This window comes from Chaetodon auriga, chromosome 10 (assembly GCF_051107435.1).
Source record: "Chaetodon auriga isolate fChaAug3 chromosome 10, fChaAug3.hap1, whole genome shotgun sequence".
Taxonomy (NCBI): domain Eukaryota; kingdom Metazoa; phylum Chordata; class Actinopteri; order Chaetodontiformes; family Chaetodontidae; genus Chaetodon; species Chaetodon auriga.
In genome coordinates this window covers 20,071,807-20,097,203 of record NC_135083.1, presented here as the reverse complement: position 1 = coordinate 20,097,203, position 25,397 = coordinate 20,071,807, and the positions used below count along the sequence as shown (strand labels likewise).

Genomic DNA, 25,397 nt, shown 5'->3' with positions numbered 1-25,397 from the left:
TCTCGGGTGTGACAATAATTTGGAAAACATACATCAAATAGCTAGACTTGACTGATTGTCTGAAGGAGGTAGAAATACGTACAACACATTCATCAGTCAAAGTGTCCTGACCTCATGATCTAGACACCAAATTTGGGATGTGTGTGATCTTTTCTCCAACCAAGAGAAGATACAAATTGAAACTCAAGTGTGAAATGCGTCAAACTGTCTCCACAAATGCAGCAACAGAGTGCTCTGTCAAGAAAACATTATGACAAGATGACATTTCAGACCCCTCTTCTCCTTTAAGTGTCTTTATGTGGAAAGCAGTGCACACTGACTGGGTGAACATGATCATGCCAATTGCCGTCTATTGATGTTTCACATTTTCCAGTTACTGCCATCTTGGCAAAATATGCAGATCTTAGAGTAGATTTAACATTAATTCATTGACATGAATTTTCTGCAGTATTATTCTTAAGCATAGTATGATTAGTACCAATGTAGAGAATTCAGTATTCCTCAAAGAAGGATTAGTCCAATTGTATATAACCTGGGTGGTAGAGAGAGGCAGCATTAAGGGAACTAGGCTGTTTGTCTATTTATTGTCATTCACACAGATCAATGGCAGAGGTCAGCACAGAGGCACTGATTTTACAAAATTACAGGATGTGAGTCTGGGGCCGAAAGACAATTTTCATTTTCCCATAGCCTAGAATCTTTTCCAACTGCAGATGAACATCCACATGGAGATATTGAGTATCTGTGCAGATCTACTGGCAGACTGATCTGACCATCAAAAAAATCCTGGGATTGATGAGGAAATGGCTACATGCTGATGGACGTGTCCAGCCTACCTGTGTGTCCGGCCAGCTCACGGCTGACACGCACGTTTCCCTCACGGGTCTTCAGGTTGTAGATGGAGCAGATGTTGTCCAGGCCTCCACAGGCAACGTAGTTCCCAGAGGGAGCATAGGCGCACGTCATCACCCAGGAGGAGCGCAATGGGATGGCATGGACCTGGAAGAGAGGAGAAAGATTTAATATTAGATAGTATGCAGTGACAGATGGGACAGAGAGGGGGAGGGCATGTGACAAAGTCTGTCTGCAATATTAACTTAACCTTTCAAGGGCACAATACCCACTAAAAATAGCATTACTTGGCACCCTCAAACACTTGTGAATTGTTTTCTAATGAACTTAGCTCTCTGTCAGTCTATAACAAACTCTTTTTGGTTTTTTGGCTTTTTGCTTTGATCGAATTGCCTTTTGCCAAGTTGATGTTCTATAATGTCATCTTATCACCCCATTTTACTCTATCATGATGCTGACATTTGCCTTTATTGTTCCATTGTTGTAACAACACAGCTTTGAATTATTACCATTCAGTTTGTCTCACATACACACACACAAACACAAAAGGAACACAGAGTTTGTACCTTGTTTGTGGTGTAGCTGTCCCAAATAATGAGTTTGCCGTCCTGGGAGGCGCTGACCAAAAGCCTGATGAATAGAAAAATACAATCAAACTACATGGCGATTTAAAATGACTGTTCCCTTCCAAACTTGAGGAAAAGGTTTTCAAGACATGCCTGATAATGCATTGTTCTATAAGTGAATAGGACAGCTAACAGCAAGTGATCCAGGTCAGGTAATATGCTGTCAACATATGTGAGTGGACAGATAGAGGGTTTGTTGAAGCTCCATCATGGAAGCTACACACTGAAAAGTAAAAAAAGCAAAAAGAAGTTCAACCTTCATCGAAACAGATGAGAAAAACTGCAAAACCCACAACAGAGGATTCAATATCCTGGACTGACTAATAACCATAATGTTAGAGTTTAAACTGTAAAATCATGTTTGCTGATGGATTTAAGAGCTTTTAATCAAGTACCTGTCAACCAAGTAAATATATCACTGCACTATTTTAAAACGACTGCTATACCAACATGCCAGTGTTCCACAGAATGGACTGTGCCAATCCTAAAATGGAGCTGAGGCATAGTGAATAATTTCCAGGTATTTCTAATACAGCATTAAGTACTTTCCGGACCATTTATTTGCTTTCAATATTTTATGTGCCTCAAAAACATAACCTGCAGGGTCTGCATGGTACGCACAGTTATTCTAAAGTGGAATCCTTACAAACGCTGCTTTTTTATTCAGGAGGCAGCTCTCAGGTACCTCTGTGGCTCTGTGCTGCTATCTGGGTGAATCCAACAAGAGTAACCACAGTGATGGCCCCAATGCACATAGGAACGGGAAACGGAGTGAACACACCAAGGCCTGCTGGGACTATGCAAATCTTAACTACTGGGCTGGCAGGAACGCACTCACATGTGCACACTCCAGAAGATAAGAAGGCACAGACAGAATGGTCTGTGCTGGGAATTTTAGTCAAAAAGAAAATGCAACATCAGTTTCCCGGCCTTAAAATGAACACATTAAATGCAAATAATCAAAGTTTAGGATGATGTCAAAAGCGGGAAAATGTATTGGCTTCAGATTAAGACCATATTAGCTTCCAATGCAATTCGAGGGAGGGAGTGAAGGTGAGCTTTTGTGTCAGATGAGAGATGATGATGCAATGCTTTGAGGTGCTTACTCTAGTCAGAAGAGAGCTCTGCATCTACAAGGTATGGAGAAGAGACTCAATGATTTGTAAGATGAACAAATCAAACCACGTTCGTTGAATTTGTTGCTCTTCTCTCCACAAATCACTTTTAAACCTGAACAAAAACCTGATTTTGAGCAAACACAAATTCAGTTTGCTCACCATACAGCAGGTCTGTTTGAGTTACTGTGATAGAGTCAAACACAGGACGAGTGTGTGTGGCTGCAGTTATGTTAAGATGAAGTGAATACCAGCAAAAGGAGAAAGAAAAACTGAAGATGTAGCCACACTTTCCATTACCTCTATTGTTTGCCATTCTTTGTATGTCTTTCAGCTATTGTAAATGGCGTCCATGCTAAGCTCACTTACACACAGTGTGCAGATGTGTAATGAGTTAGGTTTTAAAGACAACAGCTTTGAATGCAGGAGTCCATGATGAGTCAAAGCTTAAGTGAGAAACAAAAATGAATTACCTAATAGAAATGGTGCGTTACATTTTTTTCAATGACGCCCATCTAATATCGCTTGCAACATTTCTGCCTATTAACTTCAGTGCATACACGGTATTTCAGGTGTGCTACAATGGTTACATAATCAAATAACTATGAACATATTTCTTAAGAAATCAACATTAATTTGAAAAATCCTCTTAATTCCAAAGCCGAGAAACACAAGGCAACTGTGTCAAGAGCAGTCTTCTATCAGTCGAGCCATAAAAACACCAACAACAGCTGACAACTGATAGGTCAACTGTAGATATGAAATAATATTTTAATGTGGAACATGAGTTGTAACTGTGGATCAAGGGTCTTTAGTTCGACATTCAAGCTCCCTCTATTGATGCTAATACAATGTACTGTGACACAGAATATTTGTAAAAGAAGCCTCACCACTGCCAGACAGTTGCATTTTGAGGGACTAAAATGTTGGATTTATCATACTACAACTACAAAGCTTTGCATCTTACATACTTTTCACCTTTTGTAAGATAAACATTTGTGTGGCTGTAGGGTCCACAGACGACAACATCCTAAACATTTAACTCAAGATATTATTTCCTAATGAGTGGAACTAATTGGAACTAACTGATGGGATTCTTTCTCAAACCGTTAGCAACCCACCCCTGACTGAATTCAAGCAGAGCCTCCACGGGGCTAAAAATACCAGGCCTGGCCTCGACTCTGGGTCAAAACATCTTCATGTGACCTTCTTTCTGGGTGGCTGAATCTCAGCAGGTAGTCTAATAAATACCCCAACTTCTCTGGGAGGTGAAACATTAACAGATGAAACAAACAAACAGGAAGCGCTGACAGTGGGTAAATACAGTGGCAGCCTTTTTCTTGGGTATATGACTGGGAGGATGATGAGGTGACATAGCAGTTTGCGATGGTCTCTCTGTGGACTGACGCACAGCAGCGCCACAGTGATTAACTTGTTGGTTGCTGAGGTGAGAGGTGTGCACAACTCCAGGGAGAAGGCTTCATGTGAAATGAGGAGTGTTGCTTCATCTGCCTCGGCTATCGAGCCTCAACACTGCTTCAACAAAGGCTGACTCCATTTTGAGTATTTTCCCTACCCACATACCCCACCCCCAGTGCACACAAACACAGCACACATAGACACACAACACAGTAGACACACTCAAAGATAGAGTGCCTGATGCATGCTCAATGTACTTCAACACAAAATGCATTACCTATTGTGCATGTGCACATGTATCCTACTGTTGAATTGTTAGAACACTGAGTATATGCTAACCTGATAGATCACTTTGGACATATGTAAAGAAAAAGACCTGCTTTTGGATGCAAAAGAGAGCCATTATGGAACGTCACGATTTGACGAGGACCCTCAGGAGAAGTAACTAGCACAAAGACAGCCAAGCTTGCTTTTATATCCATTTCCTGCATTTAGGCAAAGGGGGCTGGGCTGATGGGATGAAATATTTAGTTAATGGAAAGAACGCGGTTGAATGAGATTACCTCGAGTCAGTGCCCCAGTGCATGGCATAGATTTTAGCCAGATGCCCCCTCAGTGTCCGTCTAGTGCGCATCTGAATTCGGCCAACAGGGTCGATGTTAGCTGTGATCTAAAGGGGATTAATATGAGACAAGAAGTCACTTTAATGCCACTATATTCTTCTTCTGTAGTTTGCACTCAAGCTTCAAGCAGTGTGGCATACTGAGGCGACGTTTCTATTCATTAAAGAATTAAGGCACAATTAAAGGTATGACTAAGAAAACCATAAAAAGAATACAGTCTTCAAATTACACTACCTACCTATCTTTTTTATATATATATATATATTGTATCATAGTTGTAAATAAATAATTGTGAGTGAAAGTCATAGTACGAATATATGTCTTACCTGAGACAGGGTAGCATCCGCACACGCTTTCCTGGCATCCTGAAACACACAAACTCAGTCAAATCTACTTCAGTCCAACAACTCTCCAATATTAGTTTAAGATCAGTGAATCAATATGGCTGCGTCTTTTTGAGCACCAACCAATAAATCAAATTGTGTTTATGGCACAAAGTGTAGTGAAAAAGTGTAGTTTCTATACCTGTTATAAAATTCTTATTACATTACTGATACGTTTTCTAAACGACTTAGCCCCATGTGTAACTGTCGCACACTGACATCTTATAGTAGCTCAAAGGCCAGCGGGGTTTGCACTGTATTTGCAGGTGACACTTTTATGTCTGGGGTTCCTTCACCATTAAATCAAAGGTGCTCTGACAAAGGCAGAAAGAGGGGATGAGATGTAGCAAAGGGCCCTGGGTTGAAATCAAACCCACGCTGCTGTGGTGAGGACACAGACACAGAGTACAGGGGTGCGTGCACTACCAGATGAGTGAAAAAAAAATGACATCAATTCTGCATTATAACAATTACGGTGGATTCTTGTTCATCACAACAATGATGTTAATATGATCTCTGTACATGTTTCAGCAGACAGCTTTCACTTTCACATTAATGTGGGAAATATAGTGCTAATATACTCATGATGGAATAGTGTCATCCCACTACTGTCTTAGGTGGCTGATTTACAGCACTGCAGGCAATGGCTTCAATGAATCTGATCCAACAACAGTGTAATGTACTATCATGGGCTGTAAAAGCTTTTCTATCTCCAAACACTTAACCAAGACAGACCTTTATCTAGCAGGCTAACTCTAAGCAAATGGCTTCATTTGTGCCAGATCTTTATAATGTCAACATTAATGGAGACGCATCAAAACAGGAAACCATTGAAAGAAAACTCTACTTTCATCAACACCAGTATGAAGTATCAGTCTCTGAAGTGCATATCTTAATTGACAACTTGGACTGGCAAACTAATGGAAAACTAAAAACAGGCAGACTTGAGGACACCGAAGGACTTACTCTGATCTGGTTCTTGAGCTGCTCAGCCTCCTGGCGTAGCTGATCCAGTTCACTCATTTTCCTCTGCTAATGGTGTGCTTCGCTCCGCCGCCTAGACTCTTGCTGATCTGGAGGAGACAAGAAATGAGAGGCTCAACATACGTACCACATACTGCTCATTTCATGTTGGTAGCAATACACAAAACGCATAATTAAGTACACTATGTACTTGTAGTATACTATGTACTTTTTCACTCTGAATGCTAGTGCACCAAATTACATGTAAAGTGTATGGCCAAATGCAAAGACATTATATGCTTGGTCTTCTATGGACATGGTTACTTAAACAAAATGCAGCTGAGGATCACAGTGTCTCTTAAATCAGATCTATAAGGCCCAGACAAAGTCGAAGGGAATCACAACAGCCCAACACTTTCTAGACAGCTCAAGACTTGTCCTTGCCGGCTTGAACCTGTTGCTTAGCAACAGGTACTCGACAGCTACTTAAGGTTTAAGATTACAATTTTGAGGATGATGTTGAATTTGTTCTCTCTCCTCTCCCAAACAATGGCAAACCCTTGGGCAAACATTTGGCCACACTGAGCAGCTGATAACCATTCCTCAACAGCAGACGTAAAAAAACAAACAAAAAAAAGGTTTTTAAAAAAAAACTGCTCTGCCATACAGAACTACGACCATACCCCCAACCGGACTCTCAAAACAAAGCAAGGATTAAGAGTGCAGATATCAAGAAAGCAGAGAGGCAGACCAAGAGACCAGCTTGGGTTTCGTTGCACTACTGGAAGCCCAGGGTGCTCGGATGATGGCCTGGGTTTGGAGAAGCTGTCAATGCTCTGGCCTCTGGACTCTAAACTCTCCTTCAATGTCATCCCTGTAATCCTGGGACACAGTTGATTCAGCTCCTCCAGCCAAATCCGGTTAAGACAAAACCTGCTGATGATCCTAAAAGCAGTGGCTATCCCGCTGACCTCAATCCTCTGGTTGACGCTCTTAGCACTGACACTTTCACTTTCCATAGAAAGAAGACAAATTCTACTAAAAAGAAAAATACTGTTGTAAAAAGTGTCAACTCTGGCTTACAGGCTTGTAGGCATTTGGACACTGATGAAAGACACATTGTAAACGCTATAATCATTACGATACAAGTCACAGCCAGTCAGCAAACAAAGCTTTCCAAAACAGCTGTCCATTGAACAGTTAACCCCAGGACTGTTTTCAATTTCAGTGACCACATCCAGTAAAGTACATGAAGGAAGTCTTCCTCTGACGAACTCTTCTCATCCATTACAAGGACCAATTACCATCACAAATCTACAAAACTACATTTCCTGAAAGCAAATGCTGTAAGTATCATCACCAGCTATCTGTCAAATACAAGCAGACTACAGCACTACTGGTACTGTGAACACACCTTACCTTCCTGTTTCTCTGGGTTTCGATATAGGTCCTTTGTCCCGGGGAGTGGTGAGACCTTCTGAATGAACGCCTTATCCTTCAAACGCCTGACATCTCAGTGGCTATCTGTTACCTGATTGGCCAGTGCTGCTAAATGGGTCTGCATCTAAGCAAGGCGCCTTAACCCCTAATCTTGGTGATAAAAACGTCTCATGGTAATGTCTCTGGCTAATTCTTGTCTTCTCTGTCATAGCCCTCTGCATAAAAGGTAACGTAACCCACCAGTGGACTTTACAACAAGAGCCATCGGCAGGGTCGACAGATTTTGGAAACTGAAAACCTACCAAACTGTAAAACCTGAGCATTTGTAAAAATGTGTATCTGACCAAGGATGTGTTCCACTGGTTGATGAAGTCTAAGTTCAGGTGATTCATACACTGTTGTATAAATAACTGAACAACCACACTTCTACTGCTGACAATTCCGTCCTTCATGTCCAAATTATTACAAACCTTAAAGCTAAACTAAACTAGCTCCTGAAGTCCTGCATTGAAATCTAAAAAGTCTATTTCCATTTTCTGTATCTTCGTCTGATTTCATGTTCCTGCCTGCTGTTGATTTTTTTCTTTTTGAATACCTAAGTCCAGTAATTGTATACGGTCACTCCTCAAGTGTTCCTTATAAACACTGTTTTCCTTCTGATATGTTTGCACAGCTCTGCAGAGGAACAATGCACAGGGCCACAGATCCTGCTGCAAAAACGTACTTGCTCCTGAGGTAGTGCTTTCCCATGGCCCAGGAACTATGGGGGTGGAGTCTGCAGTGCTAAAGGTTGCTGACTGGTCCCATGAGCCTTGTGGCTGCTACGACATGTGAACAACATCCATTCTATCTGCAAGCAAGCACTAGTTGTCCTGGCTTTAAATGACAATGCAGCAGAGGACACAAGTGTTATACCCTTTTTCACTTTGTGGACTAGTAACTTGTTTCATGAGGTGTTCAGGCAATCCTGATCCTGACGTTATATGACAAGTTATCTGGTTCACGTGGTGGAAATATATCACATAACCTAGTCGAAGTGGAGGATGTTTATATTAAAGAAGAAAAAAAGACAACCAGGCATAAAATCTACTTGCAACTGTACATGACAATTTTCACATAGTTTTGTTTGCAAACCTACTGAAATTAAAAAAGCAAAACAAAACTGTGCAGTCTTCAATCCATTTCCATGAACAAAGGTTTGCTATCTTTCCTGGTCATGCTCTGTCAGGCCTGTACTGCAGCCATCTTAACTTCTGTCTTGTTTCAGGGACTTTCTGTCTTCACTTTTGGCTTGAACAAGTGAAACACATGCCCAGTTGGGCTGAGGTCAGGTGATCGATGCAGCCTGTCATGAACATTTCACAATTTGGTCCTTTTAAAAAAGGTCCTAAATCTATGTCCATTTCAAACTGCTTTGTATGAATGAATAACAAATCTTCATGTTTTACTCAGTGGTCTCCGTGCTCAAAAATAACCTGAACATTAAAACGGCAAAATTCCAAAATGGGGTTGATTTTGAAATCATGAAATCTAAGACAATTCATTCTGACAAAAACATAAAATAAGGCAGTACTCTTTACTGGCAATTAATATTAGAGGTGTGATTCAGCGGACTCTTTTTCCCTTGTGCTGGTGGTGGGAGTGTTGAAGCCACTGGCAGCCCAACAGATAGAGCCTCAACTTCACTGCCTTCTCTTTCTGTCAGCTATTTTTAGAGAGGTGGTGGGGGAGGAGGAGAAAGAGGAGGAGGGAAGCAGACTTCACATTTTCCAGCCACTCCTATCAGCTCCGACATCTCAAGCACAACACTGTGACAAGGAGAGAGGAAGTGTAATTTGACCCCCCCACCACCACCACCGCGCCACACACACACACACACACACACACACACACACACACACACACACACACACACACACACACACACACTTACTTCATTGGCAGTTCTCTTTCCCATATGGCAATGATCATGCATGCACCATTCATTTTCACACCATACAGATTTACAAATGGGCTAGATGAGCTTCTTCATTGGAACATTTCTGCAGATGTTTCTTCATAGAGGGTGAGAAAAACAATTATTTGAGTGGACTTCCTCTCTACAATTTTTTTTCAAAGAAAGGATTGATAATTAAGAACAGTGGATTTGTGGATTTCAGAAACTAGACTGATATATATATATATCTTTTTTAATTAAAAGACTTGAGGACAAACTGATGAAAAACAAAACTAAATTAAGGCCTAATGAACGCAGTAGGGCAGCATGTGTGAACAGATAAATCACAGGGTGGTTCACTGGGGTCTGGCAGTAGATTTTTGGGGTAGATGAAAGGCCCCACCCTGATGACATAAGGAGTGGGACAGGCAGCGAGATGTTCTGGTGCACAAGAGGATAGAGGCAAGAGAGGCAAGCTGGAGGACAGAGCCAGATTAAACTAATGAGAGTGAACAAGCAGAGGACAATTGGGAGGGGAGCTGCTAATTAACCCCTTGGTGAAGGGGAGCAATACTGGGTAAGCTTCCCAGCATTAACGACTGAGCAGAGGAGGCCTGCACTTAGTTTGCCCTGGGTTTCCCAAAATAAAGCTTTTCTCCTCTGGTTTTTAGGCAAATGCGCTCTGCAAATACGCGTATAAAGTACAAAGTATTGTACATATTGTACAGGGTGTCAGCACAGAAAACGCTACACAACATAATGCAATCTGGTACAACAAGCCTGCAATAACAATGTGTCTTTGTGAAATGTATAATATTCCATTTTTTGATGAAAATTTAACAATCAATTTTGAGAATGTGTTGTCAACACTACATCACACTGTTGTCATTCTCAGTATGAATGCACAAGGGATAAAGTAACAAATGCCCCACTACTGTGGAAGTATCTAAATGGTCATTTATAACTTGTTTGCCAAGATACAGCAAACAAAATCAGATGAAAGCACAAATTGTCAATTGTGGGGTTTTCACTAGGACTTTCTTCTTGGAGCACACATTCTTTTTCACTCTTGATTTGCCGTAATATTTTTTTTAGGTCAGACTCACACACAGATTTTGTCATTCAGTATATATTAGAACACTAGTTCTGACTACTGTTTGTCTCCTGCACTGACCATGTCCAGACAAAGCAGGCAAATCTTTTTTTTTATTATTTATTTTTGGGTCAAGAATTGGTCTTCAATAGACTCAAAGCATGAGTTAGATGATGAGACAAATGTGAGCACACTGGATGTCCAGGACAAAACTGCCAAAAGAGCACATCTACCAAGAGCATACACACATGTAAAATCTTTCATAATAAAAACTTGAGTGAAATTTCTGGCATGCAAATTGTGATGCTGAAAAATAATATTAATTATATGTAAGGACTTTGATATTTGCCAAAAACTGCCCAAATTGTAGCAAGCTTCTTCATGTCTTTCGGTTACCATTGCAAATGAAACAAGAAGAATAGAAATCATGATGCGCATTGGGATCTTGAATAGTGTTGTATGTGAAAGGAAAATATATAAGACTACGTCATCAGCTATCACGATCGTCATTTTCTACATACTGGCCAGCAGTGAGACATAAATACACCATATTAAGCACAAGGTAGCATTTGAAAGGTGGGGTAGAGATGGTGGGTTTAATAATTTACGCCCTCCTGCTTGGATACCAGCTGCCCCACCCCTCGTCTTCAGGAGGGATGCATCCCGTCTCCCCGGTCTGATTGTTCCTGCTAACTTGCTTCTCTGCGGGATCTTATATTCTAGTGCTCGAGAGTGCCATTTAGGTTGTGGTTGATTTGCTGCTCCTAGAAACCTACAGTATGCGATACAGCAGAATATGGATGGGGCCAGTTGTCGTTGCAAGTCAGTCAGTAGCTGCCTGTGACAATGCTTCTGTGACTGATCATCTGTGTCAGCACACTGCCTCCACCTTAATACGAGAGCACAGCCTCTCTAAGCAGGCGTTTCCTTTTTAAGGGTGTTTCCCTAGCTGTGCTCGTCTCTCTCTTCCCTTTGTCAAAACATTGAGCGGATGTGGCGACAGCACACACTTTACAAATACACTTGCTCTGTGGTTTCTGCTACTACCACTGCACTTGCCAGTGTCCATCCAGGCTTTAAACGGGGCAGTGCAATTAGCTGCGCTACAATAACAGGTCACACAGGACATCCTGACAGGCGGGCTTATACTGACAGACAAACATAGGGATAAAATCAGAGAGGAGGGTGCAGGATCAGCAGGAGGCGCTGCGTGTGGTGCTGCAACACCAGGGGATAGGCAAGCACTTCACATAAAATTAGGTCAGTCTTGACTTATATTAGACCAAGCCCATGCTGGCAAACAAATAATCAAGACTGACTACATGCAAGACACCGAGCATAATGAGTGAAGATGCCATGACACAAGTCATTTTGTGGAGCTACTGAGAGAACATTCCTGACAAAAGAGGGAACCAATAGGTGTGCAGCAGCTTGATACATGTGAGAGGTATAATAATTTCTATGTAATGTATAATGATCATTGTCATTTTCTATACATCTTTTCAACCTGATCACGGGTCATTATTACAACAGCCTCTCTAAGTAATGTTAACGGGTGGTTTAATAAGCACATAATCCATACACTTTTCAGGGAGGTTGTGGCTCAGGAGGTAGAGCGGCCACCCCCCTATCAGAAGGTCAGTGGTTCAATCCCTGCAGTCAGTGGTTCAATCCTCAGCAGCCTACATGTCAAAGTATTCTTGGACAAGATACTGAACCCCAAATTGATGTTGTGATGTGAGTGTGTGTAGCTTATAAGCAGGTGGCTTAGCCACTGTGCAAGAGTGTGTGTGTGTGTGTGTGTGTGTGTGTGTGTGTGTGTGTGTGTTAGAGAATGTAGATTTATTGTGAAGGCGCTTTGAATGGTCATCAGTTTAGAAAAGCACTATATAAATACAGTCCATTTACCATTTTGCCCCACCTGTGTTCACTGCAGAGCCTCCACTTAAGGACAGTGTTAATTTGTTTCAGTGGTTACTTTATGTCACACTATAGGCACGTGAGGTGCAGATGACTTCTTGACAGTGATCTGCTCTGCATCACCGTGTAAATGCCGGGTTTCATTTAAACATAATTTGAAAATGAATGGTTGTAGTTACGGTACAAGGTGTTTAATTCAAATACAAATCTGATGGTTAAACAAACCTCATCCCTCAGCATACATGATGTGAATATGCAGGTTACCAGACTGCATTCTGACTCAAACAATGACATCCAACCATGTCAACCATGACAATCATTTCTGCTGTCAATTTTCGTTGAAATGCTCACATACATCGTGCTTAGGTTGAAACCAGTGTGGTGAAATGGTAGATGGCTCTAAAACCCCTGTTCCTGGCTTACCCATTGTACACATTGTGCACTTTTTAGGTCTTCGTACAACTAGAATGGCATTCAGAAAAGCACTCTGTCTGGAGAAAAGCCACCACATTTCTTCTCCCTCTCTCCATGCATTCAGTGGAAGAAGACCCTTTGCAATATTTAAAAGCATTCTCCCACCCCTGTGCTCTCTCACTTTGACTTTAGCAAACCTCATATATTGTGCTCGGCATCTCCAGTCTAACCAGTGGTGACAGCTTAATCACTGACTAGCTCAACCAAACTGGCAACAGGATGATCAGTCAAGGTAATGTCAAATTAACACAGTTAGAAGTTTAAGACAGAAAGCTGCCCTGATCCAAATCTAGAGGCATTTTTGATTAATTGTGTTGGCTTAATAAAGCCCAATCCATTCCCAAACACACCTCACCACACCTCTAAACTTTTGCTCTCAGTTTAAAAAAAAATGTACTGGTACTTCATGCCAAGAATTGAGAGATGATGTCCAAACTTCAGTGTCACATCACCTTGCGTTGCAAATTTTCTGTACATTAAATGTGCACTATGACGCTGGGTGATGTAGAAAAGTACATCAATCAGATCATATTCGGTATTGGAAGTTACACAATATGAAAGGACTCTGATGATGACACACGATCAGAACATTCCTGATAAAACTATAACCTTATGTCAGTTTTCATTTTTCATTTTTTACGGATTTTTTTTTACCAGCGCAAGTCATAGGTGAAACGATACAGTAAGTGCATATGCCTTCTTTTTTTTTTTTTTTTTTTTTTTTTTTTGTCTGGTTGGTGGGTGAGGGTCCGCCTAAGTGCTGTGGGGAAGTGATGCATGGTAAATGTAGCTGAAACACAACCAGGTCACAAAGAAGGCAGGAACAAGGGGGCTGATGGTGCACTAAGAGAAGACAGAAGGGGATTGCTCTAGGACATTTCTTAAAAGCCCCATCAAATCTCACTCACTTTGTCATTCTCTTCAACACACACACTCTATGGCTTGATGTTTTTCTACCAAACACAAGGCACTGTGGTGAATCCATAGTCAGACCCATAGCTGCCTGGCTAGCATCAGTACGAATGAATACACTGTGAAATGTTTAAAATGATGGAAAAGTTTCAATACAATCCAAATGCAAAGATTTCTCCATTTTACACCATATGCTTAACTGCTCAAATACATCACTGTTCACAAACACTGGACTGATTATTGATAGCTAAATAACTGTTTAAAAAAAACTGCTCTGCTATCCAAAACTATGCTTTCAAGAAGTTTACATCAATATTCAAAAAACACAAGGGGACATCATGGCATTTAAATGGTGGCAAGTTTGAGGCTGGATACAAGCTAGAGGTAGCATAAAAATACAGTGAAGTGATTGCAATACTTCAGTAGCTACACTCAGAACAAGCACCAAGCCCAGCTTTGCCCCTAGTGGCAAAGGGGAGAATGGGGAGAGTTTTTTATGATTGTGCAACTACATCACCACAAAAGCAATTTGACATGACTGCACTGGCAAAGCAGACTGTAGTGATGAGCACTCTGCCATGTTCTGGCTACTACTGCTAATGATATACAGTAGGCAACAAGCAAAGGCTGACAAACTGTGGATCATGTCTTTAATCGCTGTCTGATCAGTAGGGTGATTTTTCCTTATGGATCCCAAAAAGAATGGGTGAACTGAAAATGAATAGCCTCAGGCCACATAACCCATTTTGCTCCACTGAAAGTAGAGCATAATCTTGGGGCTACAAATGAGTATGCATAAGCTGACACAGTTCTGATCATGATGCTCCGCTTGGTTTAGGCGTACAATTTATCTGGGGAAAAATGAAAGAGTATAGTACAGCAACTTTCTTTCTTGACAAGGCTACCTGTACCTTTCCCTTGAATAGTTTTGGGGTGAATGTGGGGCCTTCCTTTCTGTGTAAAGTTGGAGTAAAATCGTACCAGTGGGGTATGGTACGAAGAAAGTTCAACAAAGGCAGGCTTTTTTTTTTCTTTTTCTTTTTCTTTTTTTTGCAAGAGCTGACTGGATAAAACCTAAAACCCCAAACAGAGATTCACATCACAATGGCGGTTATCAACTTTGTTAAACCATTAGGCTCTGTGTGTGTTCCCATAAAAAGGGGTGTCTGCTGCATAATTTGGCTTAGAAAATAAGTAACACAGACTTGGCAGCAAATCAGGACCAAGCATAAAAACATAATCCAAAGTCGTCTGTAATTTCTGTGCCTTAATCATTCTTTTAGTGTATAGATGGCCTGCTGTGTAAAATTTAAAGTGTTAATATTACCTCAAGCAAGCAAACAAACAAAAATGATTTTCTGCATCACCAATGAATGCATGTATGTTCCTGTGGCAAAAGCCCCCCACAATTACACGGGTTCATTCATTGACATTATTAACGTATGGCCCAGCAAGTTTTCATATTAAACGTACCTGAGAATCTATATCGTTCATAGAGAATATATTGACAGGGAAAGAATTCCTGAGAAGTGTTTTTTTTTTGTAGCTTTTTGTAGCTGCTTTAAATCTGAAACTCTGAGCATAACCACTCCGGATGTCATGTGACCCAGCCAGGTCAAAAGAGCCATCTTCGTAACACAGAAAACTCTGGCATTAGGCTCAACATGCCTCACTAACCCACTTATCTCACATCGTAGTACACCCCCTCGGAAAGACGGTTTCATTGTTCAGTTATTTGTGTCAACATCTGCCCACTGAAGATTGACACATGCATTGGTCAAAATACCTAACATACATTTGCTTTACACGCTATTAATTTACATGACATCAGGTCCATTAAAGGCTTCATGTCAGAAGGGCTGGCTTTAGAAAAAGAACATTTTACAGGACACATTGGAGCTGTATGTGTGACTCAAAAACCTTTCCACATAAGCGGACTTGAAGCCAGGGGCAACAAGTGTATGGTGAAATCCTTGCATTTCCTGAACAACAGTCACACTACCTTAAAGCTTAAGAAAAACAATGCACTGTCAATTACACAATGCCAGTTACCTTGCTTCTGTTACTGGAAGTGCGCTAATCAATGCAATGCTAAACCCTCTTTGGTTCCCTCTTAATTGAACTTTTAATAGGCTCAAGGTTAGGTGTAACTTGCCCAGAGAAGTGAATGTAAGTGTAACTGTGAATGATTGTATATTCATGTCAGCCATGTGACGGACTGATGGCCTGCCCTGTGTGTAAACCACCTACTGCTCAAAGTGAGATGGGATAGGTGAGTACAGAAAATGGATTGATGAATGAATGAAGGTTTTATGTATTCAAGTGTTACTATGGCATGAAATGATGCCTTTTATTTTCAAGGTGCTATGCAATTTTGCTCAAAGCTCCATAAAAAATAAATACAGCACTTAGATCACAACCCAGGGCTCTGAAAAGGCTAAGGTGCCCAAAGACCTTTCAACCGATAGTCGTCCAGCTCATTACTTCTTGTTGCCTTCCTCACAATTATTAAAGAATAAGTGTAGGATCTACAGATTTAGGGGGATCTATTGGCAGAATGTGCAGAAATTAAAAAATGCACACTAACATAACTGAAGATGCTGCCTGTTGCGCATTTTTCACTTGCTCACAATGATGAGCGTTAGCAGCAGACATTCCAATACTGTGATGAGTCCTTTCTTTTCTACAAACAGATTGTTTTTTGATACTACCTTTATAAAGCCCAAACAAGTCTTCAGCTCATTTCCAATCCTGCTTTACAACTCAGGACATCCATTCTTGACCAATCGATTGTTAAAATAATTAATTTTGTATTGATCATCGATGTGACTACCATTTTGTTCAGCACTAATTCTTATTCTAATTTACTAGATTAGAATAAGCAAATTAAATGATATCTGTTTCAAAGAAACTCCTTTATATTTTCAACAGCCAAAACTCTTGTATTTGAGTGTTAAAACACCTTTTTGTTGTAGCAGACATCTTAACATCATGAAAAGCAAGGTCATGACAAAAAACACACAAATTGCATCCTTTAGACACATCTGTTCGACTGAGACTTGAAATATGCTTGGGCTTATCTGCAAATATTACTGAGGCTAGATGTGGAATTTGAGTGAACTGTCTCTTTAACTGGGCACAATTTTATGTGTGCTCCCTGAATGTGGCTGCCTGCTGTGGGTAATGTCTGATGATGGGAGACATAACATCAATGGGACTGACAGTGGAGTTTAATTGATTGATTAGTGAAACATTCCATGATGCGGTGTGCTCTTACTAGACAGGGTTCAATGTTTTAGAAATAGAAGGCATTGGCTTTTGTAGACTAAGTGACTCCCACAGGCAAAAGTTGAAAACAACAAATATCTGAAAATATAATTTACTATAAGCTGTCTGTAATACAATCCTCTGACCATCACAACATAGAAAAAAAGAGAAAAAGCTAATCTGAGGGTTCAAGCCAAACAGATTCCACAGGCTAGCACTAATGTCTGCACATCATGGCATGAAAACAATTGGGGGGGGGGGTCATATACATCAACAAAGGTATGTTTTGTGCTTGAGACAGCTGCACAACTGGCTTTTCATACAGATAAATGAATGAGTTAAATTTAAAAAATGAAAAAATAAAGGAAAGGAAGGTCAGGCTAGCCCAAAGCCAAAAGCATGACTTTATTTAAAACATAAAAAATACACTCCTTTGACTGCATTAATAATCATACCCCTCCCCCCGTGCTTTCTCTCCAAGCTTCCAAGAGAGGAACAAGTGTGTGTGAGGAGTCACATGACAGCTAGCCCACTCTTTTGCTCAAGTGACTACGGCCTTTCTTGCCTTAAAGAGGAAGAAAACTCACTAATAGCGTCTGTCTTTCTCTGTCATCTTGGGATTCAGGTTTGGTCACATTTTCCTTGTGGCAGTCGAATGTAAGGGCTAGAATGTAAATAGGCAGAGAGACTGTCTCTTTCCAAAGCAGAGCATGCACATGCAAAGCACTGCTCGGGCTTGTGATGGGCTTTCAGCAGGGTAACACAGTGTCTGAGTGGTGACAGACCTGTGTGTGGGTCACCAAGCGGTCCTGGTGCCACCTACTTTGACTATTCAAACAGTCACCACGACCTTTTGGCCAGTGGTGACAAGCTATGTACGCGTAACAGCACCTGCAGTCAAACTACAAGCAAATCTACACACTGGGCAAACATGAGGTAGAATTTCCTTTGTAATGTTGACCCTTGGGATAGCTTGGAAAGAGAAACAAATCAAAACAAAACAGACAAGCTTGCTTAGCAAAACAGATTGAGGAACACAAATATTTAGTGTGTTACAGTCCAAAAGCATTTCATAAACAGGTTCAAGTGGGACTTCAGGCAAATTGTCAGAATACAGTTGTAAGATGGGCCCAATTGTGACATCTCGTCTGGTCACACTATTAGATATTTCCAATGCCTCACCAATTACTTAAACTAGGAAGCCAAAGGGACAAAAAAATACTCGTCATACAGCAGACAGCGTACGATGCGGGTCTACCAAATGGGTGTTCATGTTGGACCGACTCTTGTGTGACATCTGTCACAGGTTAATCTTTCGTTGTCACTGATGGCTGAGACACCAGTCTGCAGAATAGCTCTACACACTTCATTGATAAACTAGACCAATTACCAAAGAAGAGTCAGATTTTGGTTTCACTTCTGTCCTCTTTTCCATATATGCACGCCCGCTCCCCTACGCTTGCCCATATGTGCGCATGTTCTATTTCTCCCTATTTGGAGAGTCTGCTATTTGAAGTCCATGTCATCAAATTAATACTCCTTTGTTGTATTTGGGGAGACAGTTACGTCATACCTCACATCATAACTAATTGGGTTACTAGGTGGCAACCTGTGTGATCTCATTAATGCACAAGTTGACCTGAATGACACCCTCCTTCAACCCTGGTTGCAAGGACTGCTGTGGACATGGTTTGTGCTGACCCATATAAAACGCTGTGTAAATCAGAATGGGGTTTTAGAGAGAAATCTCACTTACAACTTTCGACATGTTTACACATGCATGTATACTGGCAAACTAAGTGCAATGTCTAATATGCTACCAAGTGTCCATTAATCCTCTTCCAATGTACCATATGCTCTAGGGTCAAGGTGAGGAATCTTATCGTTTGCGTTTTGCCTTACAATCCCTGACATGGGACAAGTAGGTGGACACGTGTGGCTGATCACATGTGGTCTGCGCTAAAAATAATGTGTTGAAGATGTGAATGTGTTCAAACAAACTTGGACCTCTTGGTGTCAGCTGGTTCAGTGTAGTGGTAGTGTTGGTGGGGTTTGCTCAAAAGCAGTGTCCACAGTAAGACCAGCAGTACACTAAACTTAAAATCAAAACTGCCCTGTTCCGGGTTTAAAGAGAGAAAAGAGTAAATCCAGGTTTGCACTCCTGAAAAAGAAAAACCCTGCATTCGGCTTCAGTTGCCACAATGGTCTCAGGACCCTAGTCAGAACTTTCACACAGGTATTCACCACCTACAGAGCACACTTACAACTGCTTATGTGATTAGTTGCACATTTGTTCACATCTAAAATTAAACAGTTTTGATTTTTCTGTTACATTAAAATCAGTTAGGGGTTGACCAGTTGTAACAAGGGTTATTAATGCCAGATGAGTTGGGAAGAAATACACCCTCAGAAGCAGGCACCAGAACAGATATGCCTCGATTGTCACCAGTTTCCATACTGCATAGCTTCAATTTCACTCACTAAAAAGAAAATTATAGCGATTTACATGTTCATTGCAGTTTTCAGTATTGATTCAACTCTGTGCAGATAATATGGCCCAGATATGAAATACAGAATATATCATACAAGAGTATCTAATACATCTCTAATGTGGTTAAAAACATTAAATTAATTTTGTACCTGGATAAATCAGCCACTCATTCACTCTTTTATCATGCTCTTTTTTTTTAGATCAGTCACAGACAACGCATAACTTTGTTAATAAACATTCTAAGAAATGTCCACTCCTTGTCCTAATATTGATACTACTGTCACCCTGTACTTGCATACTATGTGAATGAATGCTGTAAATAAGTTGTAGAACCTTATGGGTTTGTGTTTGACCAGTCAGCAACACTCATTACAGACACCTCCAAAGGTAAATCCAGGTGATATGCAGGTAAAGTCCTAAAAAGGTGGCTGGGATGGTTTCTGTGGTTGGAAAGAACTGGATCCTGCTGTATAATCAGATGTAACTTTCAGTGCAATCAAAGCTTGTGTTGTCTTTGTTTTTGGAATTACTTCCAGAATCATCCCTTTCACTGAAACTGCAAACTCCACCTTGTTCTGCTGTAAAGGGATACCCCTCCTGTTGTTATAGTGGCATTTGCGGCCACCACCATATTCGACAACCTTTGAGTATTGGCAAAATTTTACATATAAAAATATAATATACTAGAAAGCTAAGTCTTCAAGTGGAACAGGCACTTAAGGTTAAAAAAAACACGTAAACCTGCAACTGGTATAACTGTGTGTGTGTGTGTGTGTGTGTGTGTATCTAACAGATGTGTAGTGTCCATAGTGTGCAGATAACTAATATGGTTAGAGTGACCATCAGTATCACCGTATACAGATCAAACACAGCGGCCAGCAGATCTTTTAACGTACCGCTTGGACAGCCTCTGACCATGATGTTGTTAAAAAGCAACAGTTTTAGTGCCACATTTGCCTAAAGATGCGCCACACACTCTGATGAAACATTTTCGGTTGTGTTCTGTAGGAAGCATAGTGAGAGAAAAGGAAAGGGATTTAGACTGCTCAACCAAAATACACAAGACCTACAAGAAAAGTAATGGAAGCCGTAATGCAAAGGCCACCACTAATGGTCCACTTAAATTAAGATACAAGAATACGTTAGTTGACTGAAGGAACCATTGTGGATGAAGAGAGCTATGTTTCCAAAAGCAAAGAACAGCAGATATGCTGCCCTTGGTGATTTTTCCAACTCTAGGACTAAAATGATGAAACAAAGAACTAGGTTTTGAGAGAGAACCGAGTGAAACACAAAATACTTGATTATTACAATAAGCCCTGACCCCCAGCATCCTTCATCTAAAGCACTTCATCTCGTCTGTGTTACCGCCTCTGAACACTTGGGTAAGCCCAAGTTTAAAGTTTAAGTCACTGGTTCATCAATGCCACTTTTCATAATCAGATTAGTCACAACAAAGGACTCTGTAAGGCATCCTTTTATTATTTTCATTTCTGATTGATCTGCTGATTATTCTGAGTCCATAAAATGTCAAAAAATGTGGTAAAAATGCCTGTCACAATTTTGCGAAGCCCAAAGCAATGTCTTCAGATTGCTTCTTTTGTCTAACCAAAAGTCCAAAAACCAAAGACCAGCAAAAAAAAAAAGAGTATAAAGAGCTTTTGTGGACAAAGTAGGTAACAAAACGTCAGCAGTGTGGTGATACTTTGGCTACTTACAGGTTATCCCTACAGTCAATGAGAGTGTCCTAAACAAGACTGGAGTAAGCTACCTGAAGTCTGACAAAATAAACTTGTGATCTATATTGTTAACGCTGCCAAAAAACTGTCAATAAAGACAGGAAAGTGTATCACCTGAAGCAAGACCATCCAATTATCCACACAGAGGGAAAGCACTAAGTGTCTCAACACCAACAATTAATTCCATCCACCAGAACAAGCAGCTTGGTGCTCAATCAAACAAATCTTAAGGCTACTATCTGCTTTTTCTTATGTTAACAGACACATCATACATGCTGATGTATGAATGTAAATATTTCACACTGTGATATTTTTGGATTCATACCATACAAGACTTAAGATTTTTCTTCATATCTGTGTAATACATTTATGTTTAAATCCATCCAACATTAGAACAATAAACTGCATACAGTGCCTATTTTTGGACAAGCTGGTTACAAGTTGGCACCAACACTCAGCCAGACAGCCACCTCTTTCGTTCTATAACTGTCAGTTGCTTGGACCAATGTGAACAAGCATATACGTTGACACAAATACTGGCTGTTCTTTGGGACTGGTTGGGAATTCTGAGCAAACCTGATCGCATTAGAGCATCTTTATGAACCTCTACCACTGTTAACTGGGTGGACGTACAGTAGGGCATCTATTATGAAGGCTACCTTACCATTCATATAGTACACTATACAAGATAATTCACTGTATTCAAAAGTTGGGTATACATATAGTTTAACTAGGGTTGGGTATCAGATGCTGTCCTTTTAAGGGTAGCAACTGAATTACATTGGCTCTACCATATACTTATTCACTTTAAATCATTCTGTGCCAAATTTCAATACTCCAGAGTGCATCTGGGTGATGGACTACCTAGCATAGAGAGAAGGAGAGAGAAGGAGAGAAGGAGAGAGAACGAGACTAGCATGTCACTCCTGCAGCTTATTCTATTCACACAGAGTGTGTAGCTACACTTTTCAAAACTCAACGCAGACAACACTCATTGCAATATTTATAATGTGAAATGCAAAGCTAGCCAGGGCAACATGCCTAACCTTAGGAAACACCTAATCAAACACAACTCTCCTCTCGCAGAAGCCACAGCTAAGGTTAGCAGACCTGCAGCCAGCGCAAAAGAAGTTCAACTCTGCATGCACGATGAAACTTTAAGTGAGGCATCGACATCTTCAGGTAATTCTGTGATTGGATAAGCTATTGTTGGTAGGTAAGTGGGCTTTTTTCCACTCTCTTGATGTTAGCTTAGCACTTTTACTGGTGTTTGAAAAACTCAGCCACTGGCTGTGTCCGAAATTCTTTATCAACATGCTATTCAGTATGCTAAAACAGCATGTGAGATATTTTAGTATGCCGGAAATCAATAGTATATGAATTGTATGTTATTTACAGGGAAATATTACAGTATTTTAGCCAAGCAGTAGTAATGACAACAACATTATCACAAGTACTCCCTCCAAGATTCATGACAGCTTTCTCACACTATGCCCTGGTGACAGACTGACAGGCTAGAGGGTAGGCGGACAGGTTTGGGAGGGGTGTATTTTGTGTGGTGTGTATAATGTTCAATATTAATAACAAACTGTTCTCAATAAACACAATTGAAATTGAGAATTTTGTACTTATTTTTACAACTGAAATTACATTTTTGTTATTGCAGAGAAAGTAACGACAAATGGTACTGTTTGATACCAATACAGTATTCCAGGTACCAGTTCAAATGTGAATGGTTTCCAAATCTAACATCTGTACTTATATGTGAACACTTTTCTTAATAGCTATAAATTTCTCTGCAGCAGCACAGAACTGGCTACCTCGGGCTTGTTTGCAATGTCTCAGCACTTTTCCGCCCTTTAAAGACACCTAGTGGACATGCAGTTAAAAGCAGGATCATATCAGAGGTAAAGAAAAATCAGCACTATCACTGACCAAAGCCAGATAATCCCAAAGAGTGAAATCCACAGACTAAGAATTTAATCCCATTCATATCCCACACTTGCAGATTAAAAACAGAAAAAAATACACGTCAGTGGTATGAAAATCCTCATTTAAAAACAAAAGAACCCCCTCCCAGAGCAAAAGGCTAATGTTTCAGGTTTTAAACACATGGTCCTCATCTTGTGGTGACATTCATCCTACTGACAAGCTCTGCTGTGTACAAACCCAGGGACAAATGTCCTTCAGACACACATTACTGCCATAAAGACTTTCAGACAGGCTTGTCATACACTACTTGTATAATCACATACACATCAACATAATTTTTCAGAAATGCCCACAGATTATGCCATCACTGTCCACCATGTCCACTGGACAGGATGTCAAATAGATTTTGGGTGTCAGTATAGTGTGGGTCACATTCAGGTCACTAAAGATGATTTATGTTACATGTTTGATAACTGGATGCATACAGACTGTTCTCAAATTAAAACTGTTATTGATAAAAACTTTAACATGCCCTGCGCAGTATTATGTATAAGATTTGTTTTTTACCTGTAGTGGATTACAAGGTGAGAGCAGTTAAAAGCCTCAAGTGCTGGACAAGTTTACTCAGAAAGAAATGATGACAGAGAAAGCAGTTACAGAGCTATGCTGTTACTATTGTGTGGCTGAAAGAAAAAAAAAAGAAGAAAAAAGATGCATATTGGGTGTTCTGAATCAATGCTTAACAATTTAATGTAAATATATTTAAATATAATTAGGAAATTCAGTGGCACTGCAAATTTGCTGCTGAAACTGAAAGTCACATAGCCACTAATAATAATAATAATAATACATACATACACACTTGTCAACAAAGTTCAAATGAACTCTGGCTAAAAGAAATGTGGTTGTCTATAGGACATAAATGCACACAGAACAGGTAAAGTTTATGAAATTATTATCAAATTAAGTGTTTCGACAAAAGACAAAATGTGACAAAAATAATTTCTATTCAAAGGTTTTTTTACATTTAGAGATCTATTCTTATTAAAACTATTACTTAACATTTAAGCATACTTGAAAAATGAGAAAAAATATGCCCCATTTCACTAAGATGTGGCTACAGATGTTTCAATTCAGACATTGAGTTTCATACCAAAAAATGGAAATCAAAATATTATTTCTTATAAATCAGAAAATATGTATCATAGTTGCCATATTCCCTGATATTCAGGTTCACAGTCAAGATGTACAACACCCCTTTCCCACCATGTTGTCCTGCATCTGAGGTGCACATATTGGATTCATCTGACCAGGAATCCTATCAGCTTTAAAACGTTTTTAATAGAAATACAATCTGTACACTTTTACGATGGGGAAATCAAAGAAATCTAGTCTGCCAAGCCTGGACCCATCCGATGCTCGGCAGCTGTCTCCCTCAGTCTGAGAAAAAGCGGTGATGAAAAAGGCTTTGAACGCCATCTTGTTCATTGCAGCTGCTTGGGCCCTGAATACAGGAACCCATTCATTCGAGAGGGCGGAGGGAGGGGGCACACTGGCAAAATGAATTCATCTTTGTGAACCAGTAAATACAAATGGCTCTTTTAATAAACACCGAACATATACCGAAACGACTGGAAATCGCTATATTTAGTAATGGATTCTTTCGATGCAGTATCTTACCACTGCTGATCAATAACTTCGTCAAAGCGGTAGGCTACATATATCTTGCCTCGGTGCTGGAGGAGGCGCTCAGCTCGGCTTCCTGCGACAGCACGTCTGACTCGTTGCTAAACCATCTTTCGAAACATTTACCACTAAATAAAAATCTCCGATCTGATCTCTTTTACTGTAACACCTTATCCTGGTGTACTGACTGGGATTTGACGCTTCACCGTGGATAAACCCTGTCGGTTTTCCGGGCTAGAGACTGAAATACTACGGAGCAGCGCGGCCCGGTGGGGCATGGTTACTGTAGCTGCTAACAACTTGCCCTGCAAAAGACCCGTGATCGAGATAAACAGATTGACAAAATCCACTTAGACGATCTCGTTTTCACATTATTAAAAGAAGTTCAAATTAAAGCCGAACCGTGTGTTGGCAAACTGTCGCTGGTTAAACACTGATGAAACTAAAATGGCTATTGCCTCTATCGGGTCCCCAGCGGCGCTTATTGTCATTTTTTCCATACAATCTTACAGCTGTGTTACCGCTT

At 40.4% G+C, this 25,397-nt stretch overlaps 1 protein-coding gene across 5 annotated transcripts in view; it reads right to left on the bottom strand.

Annotated features, from left to right (window-relative positions):
• The window catches only part of gnb1a (guanine nucleotide binding protein (G protein), beta polypeptide 1a), a 34,493-nt gene that overhangs the window by 7,349 nt on the left and 1,747 nt on the right, over positions 1 to 25,397 (bottom strand). Inside the window, exons 1-6 of one of the 5 annotated variants that reach the window (XM_076741331.1) lie at positions 7,401 to 7,533; positions 5,985 to 6,091; positions 4,962 to 5,000; positions 4,576 to 4,682; positions 1,419 to 1,482; positions 837 to 999 (exon numbers count right to left, since the gene is read on the bottom strand). In XM_076741331.1, coding sequence (XP_076597446.1) covers positions 837 to 999; positions 1,419 to 1,482; positions 4,576 to 4,682; positions 4,962 to 5,000; positions 5,985 to 6,041 — 430 coding nt within the window. In that variant the 5' untranslated portion in view covers positions 6,042 to 6,091; positions 7,401 to 7,533. Of the gene's footprint in view, positions 1 to 836; positions 1,000 to 1,418; positions 1,483 to 4,575; positions 4,683 to 4,961; positions 5,001 to 5,984; positions 6,092 to 6,664; positions 7,000 to 7,395; positions 7,534 to 25,397 lie in introns of those variants that run through there. The other 4 variants (XM_076741334.1, XM_076741332.1, XM_076741333.1 and 1 more) reach the window with 4 other exon arrangements.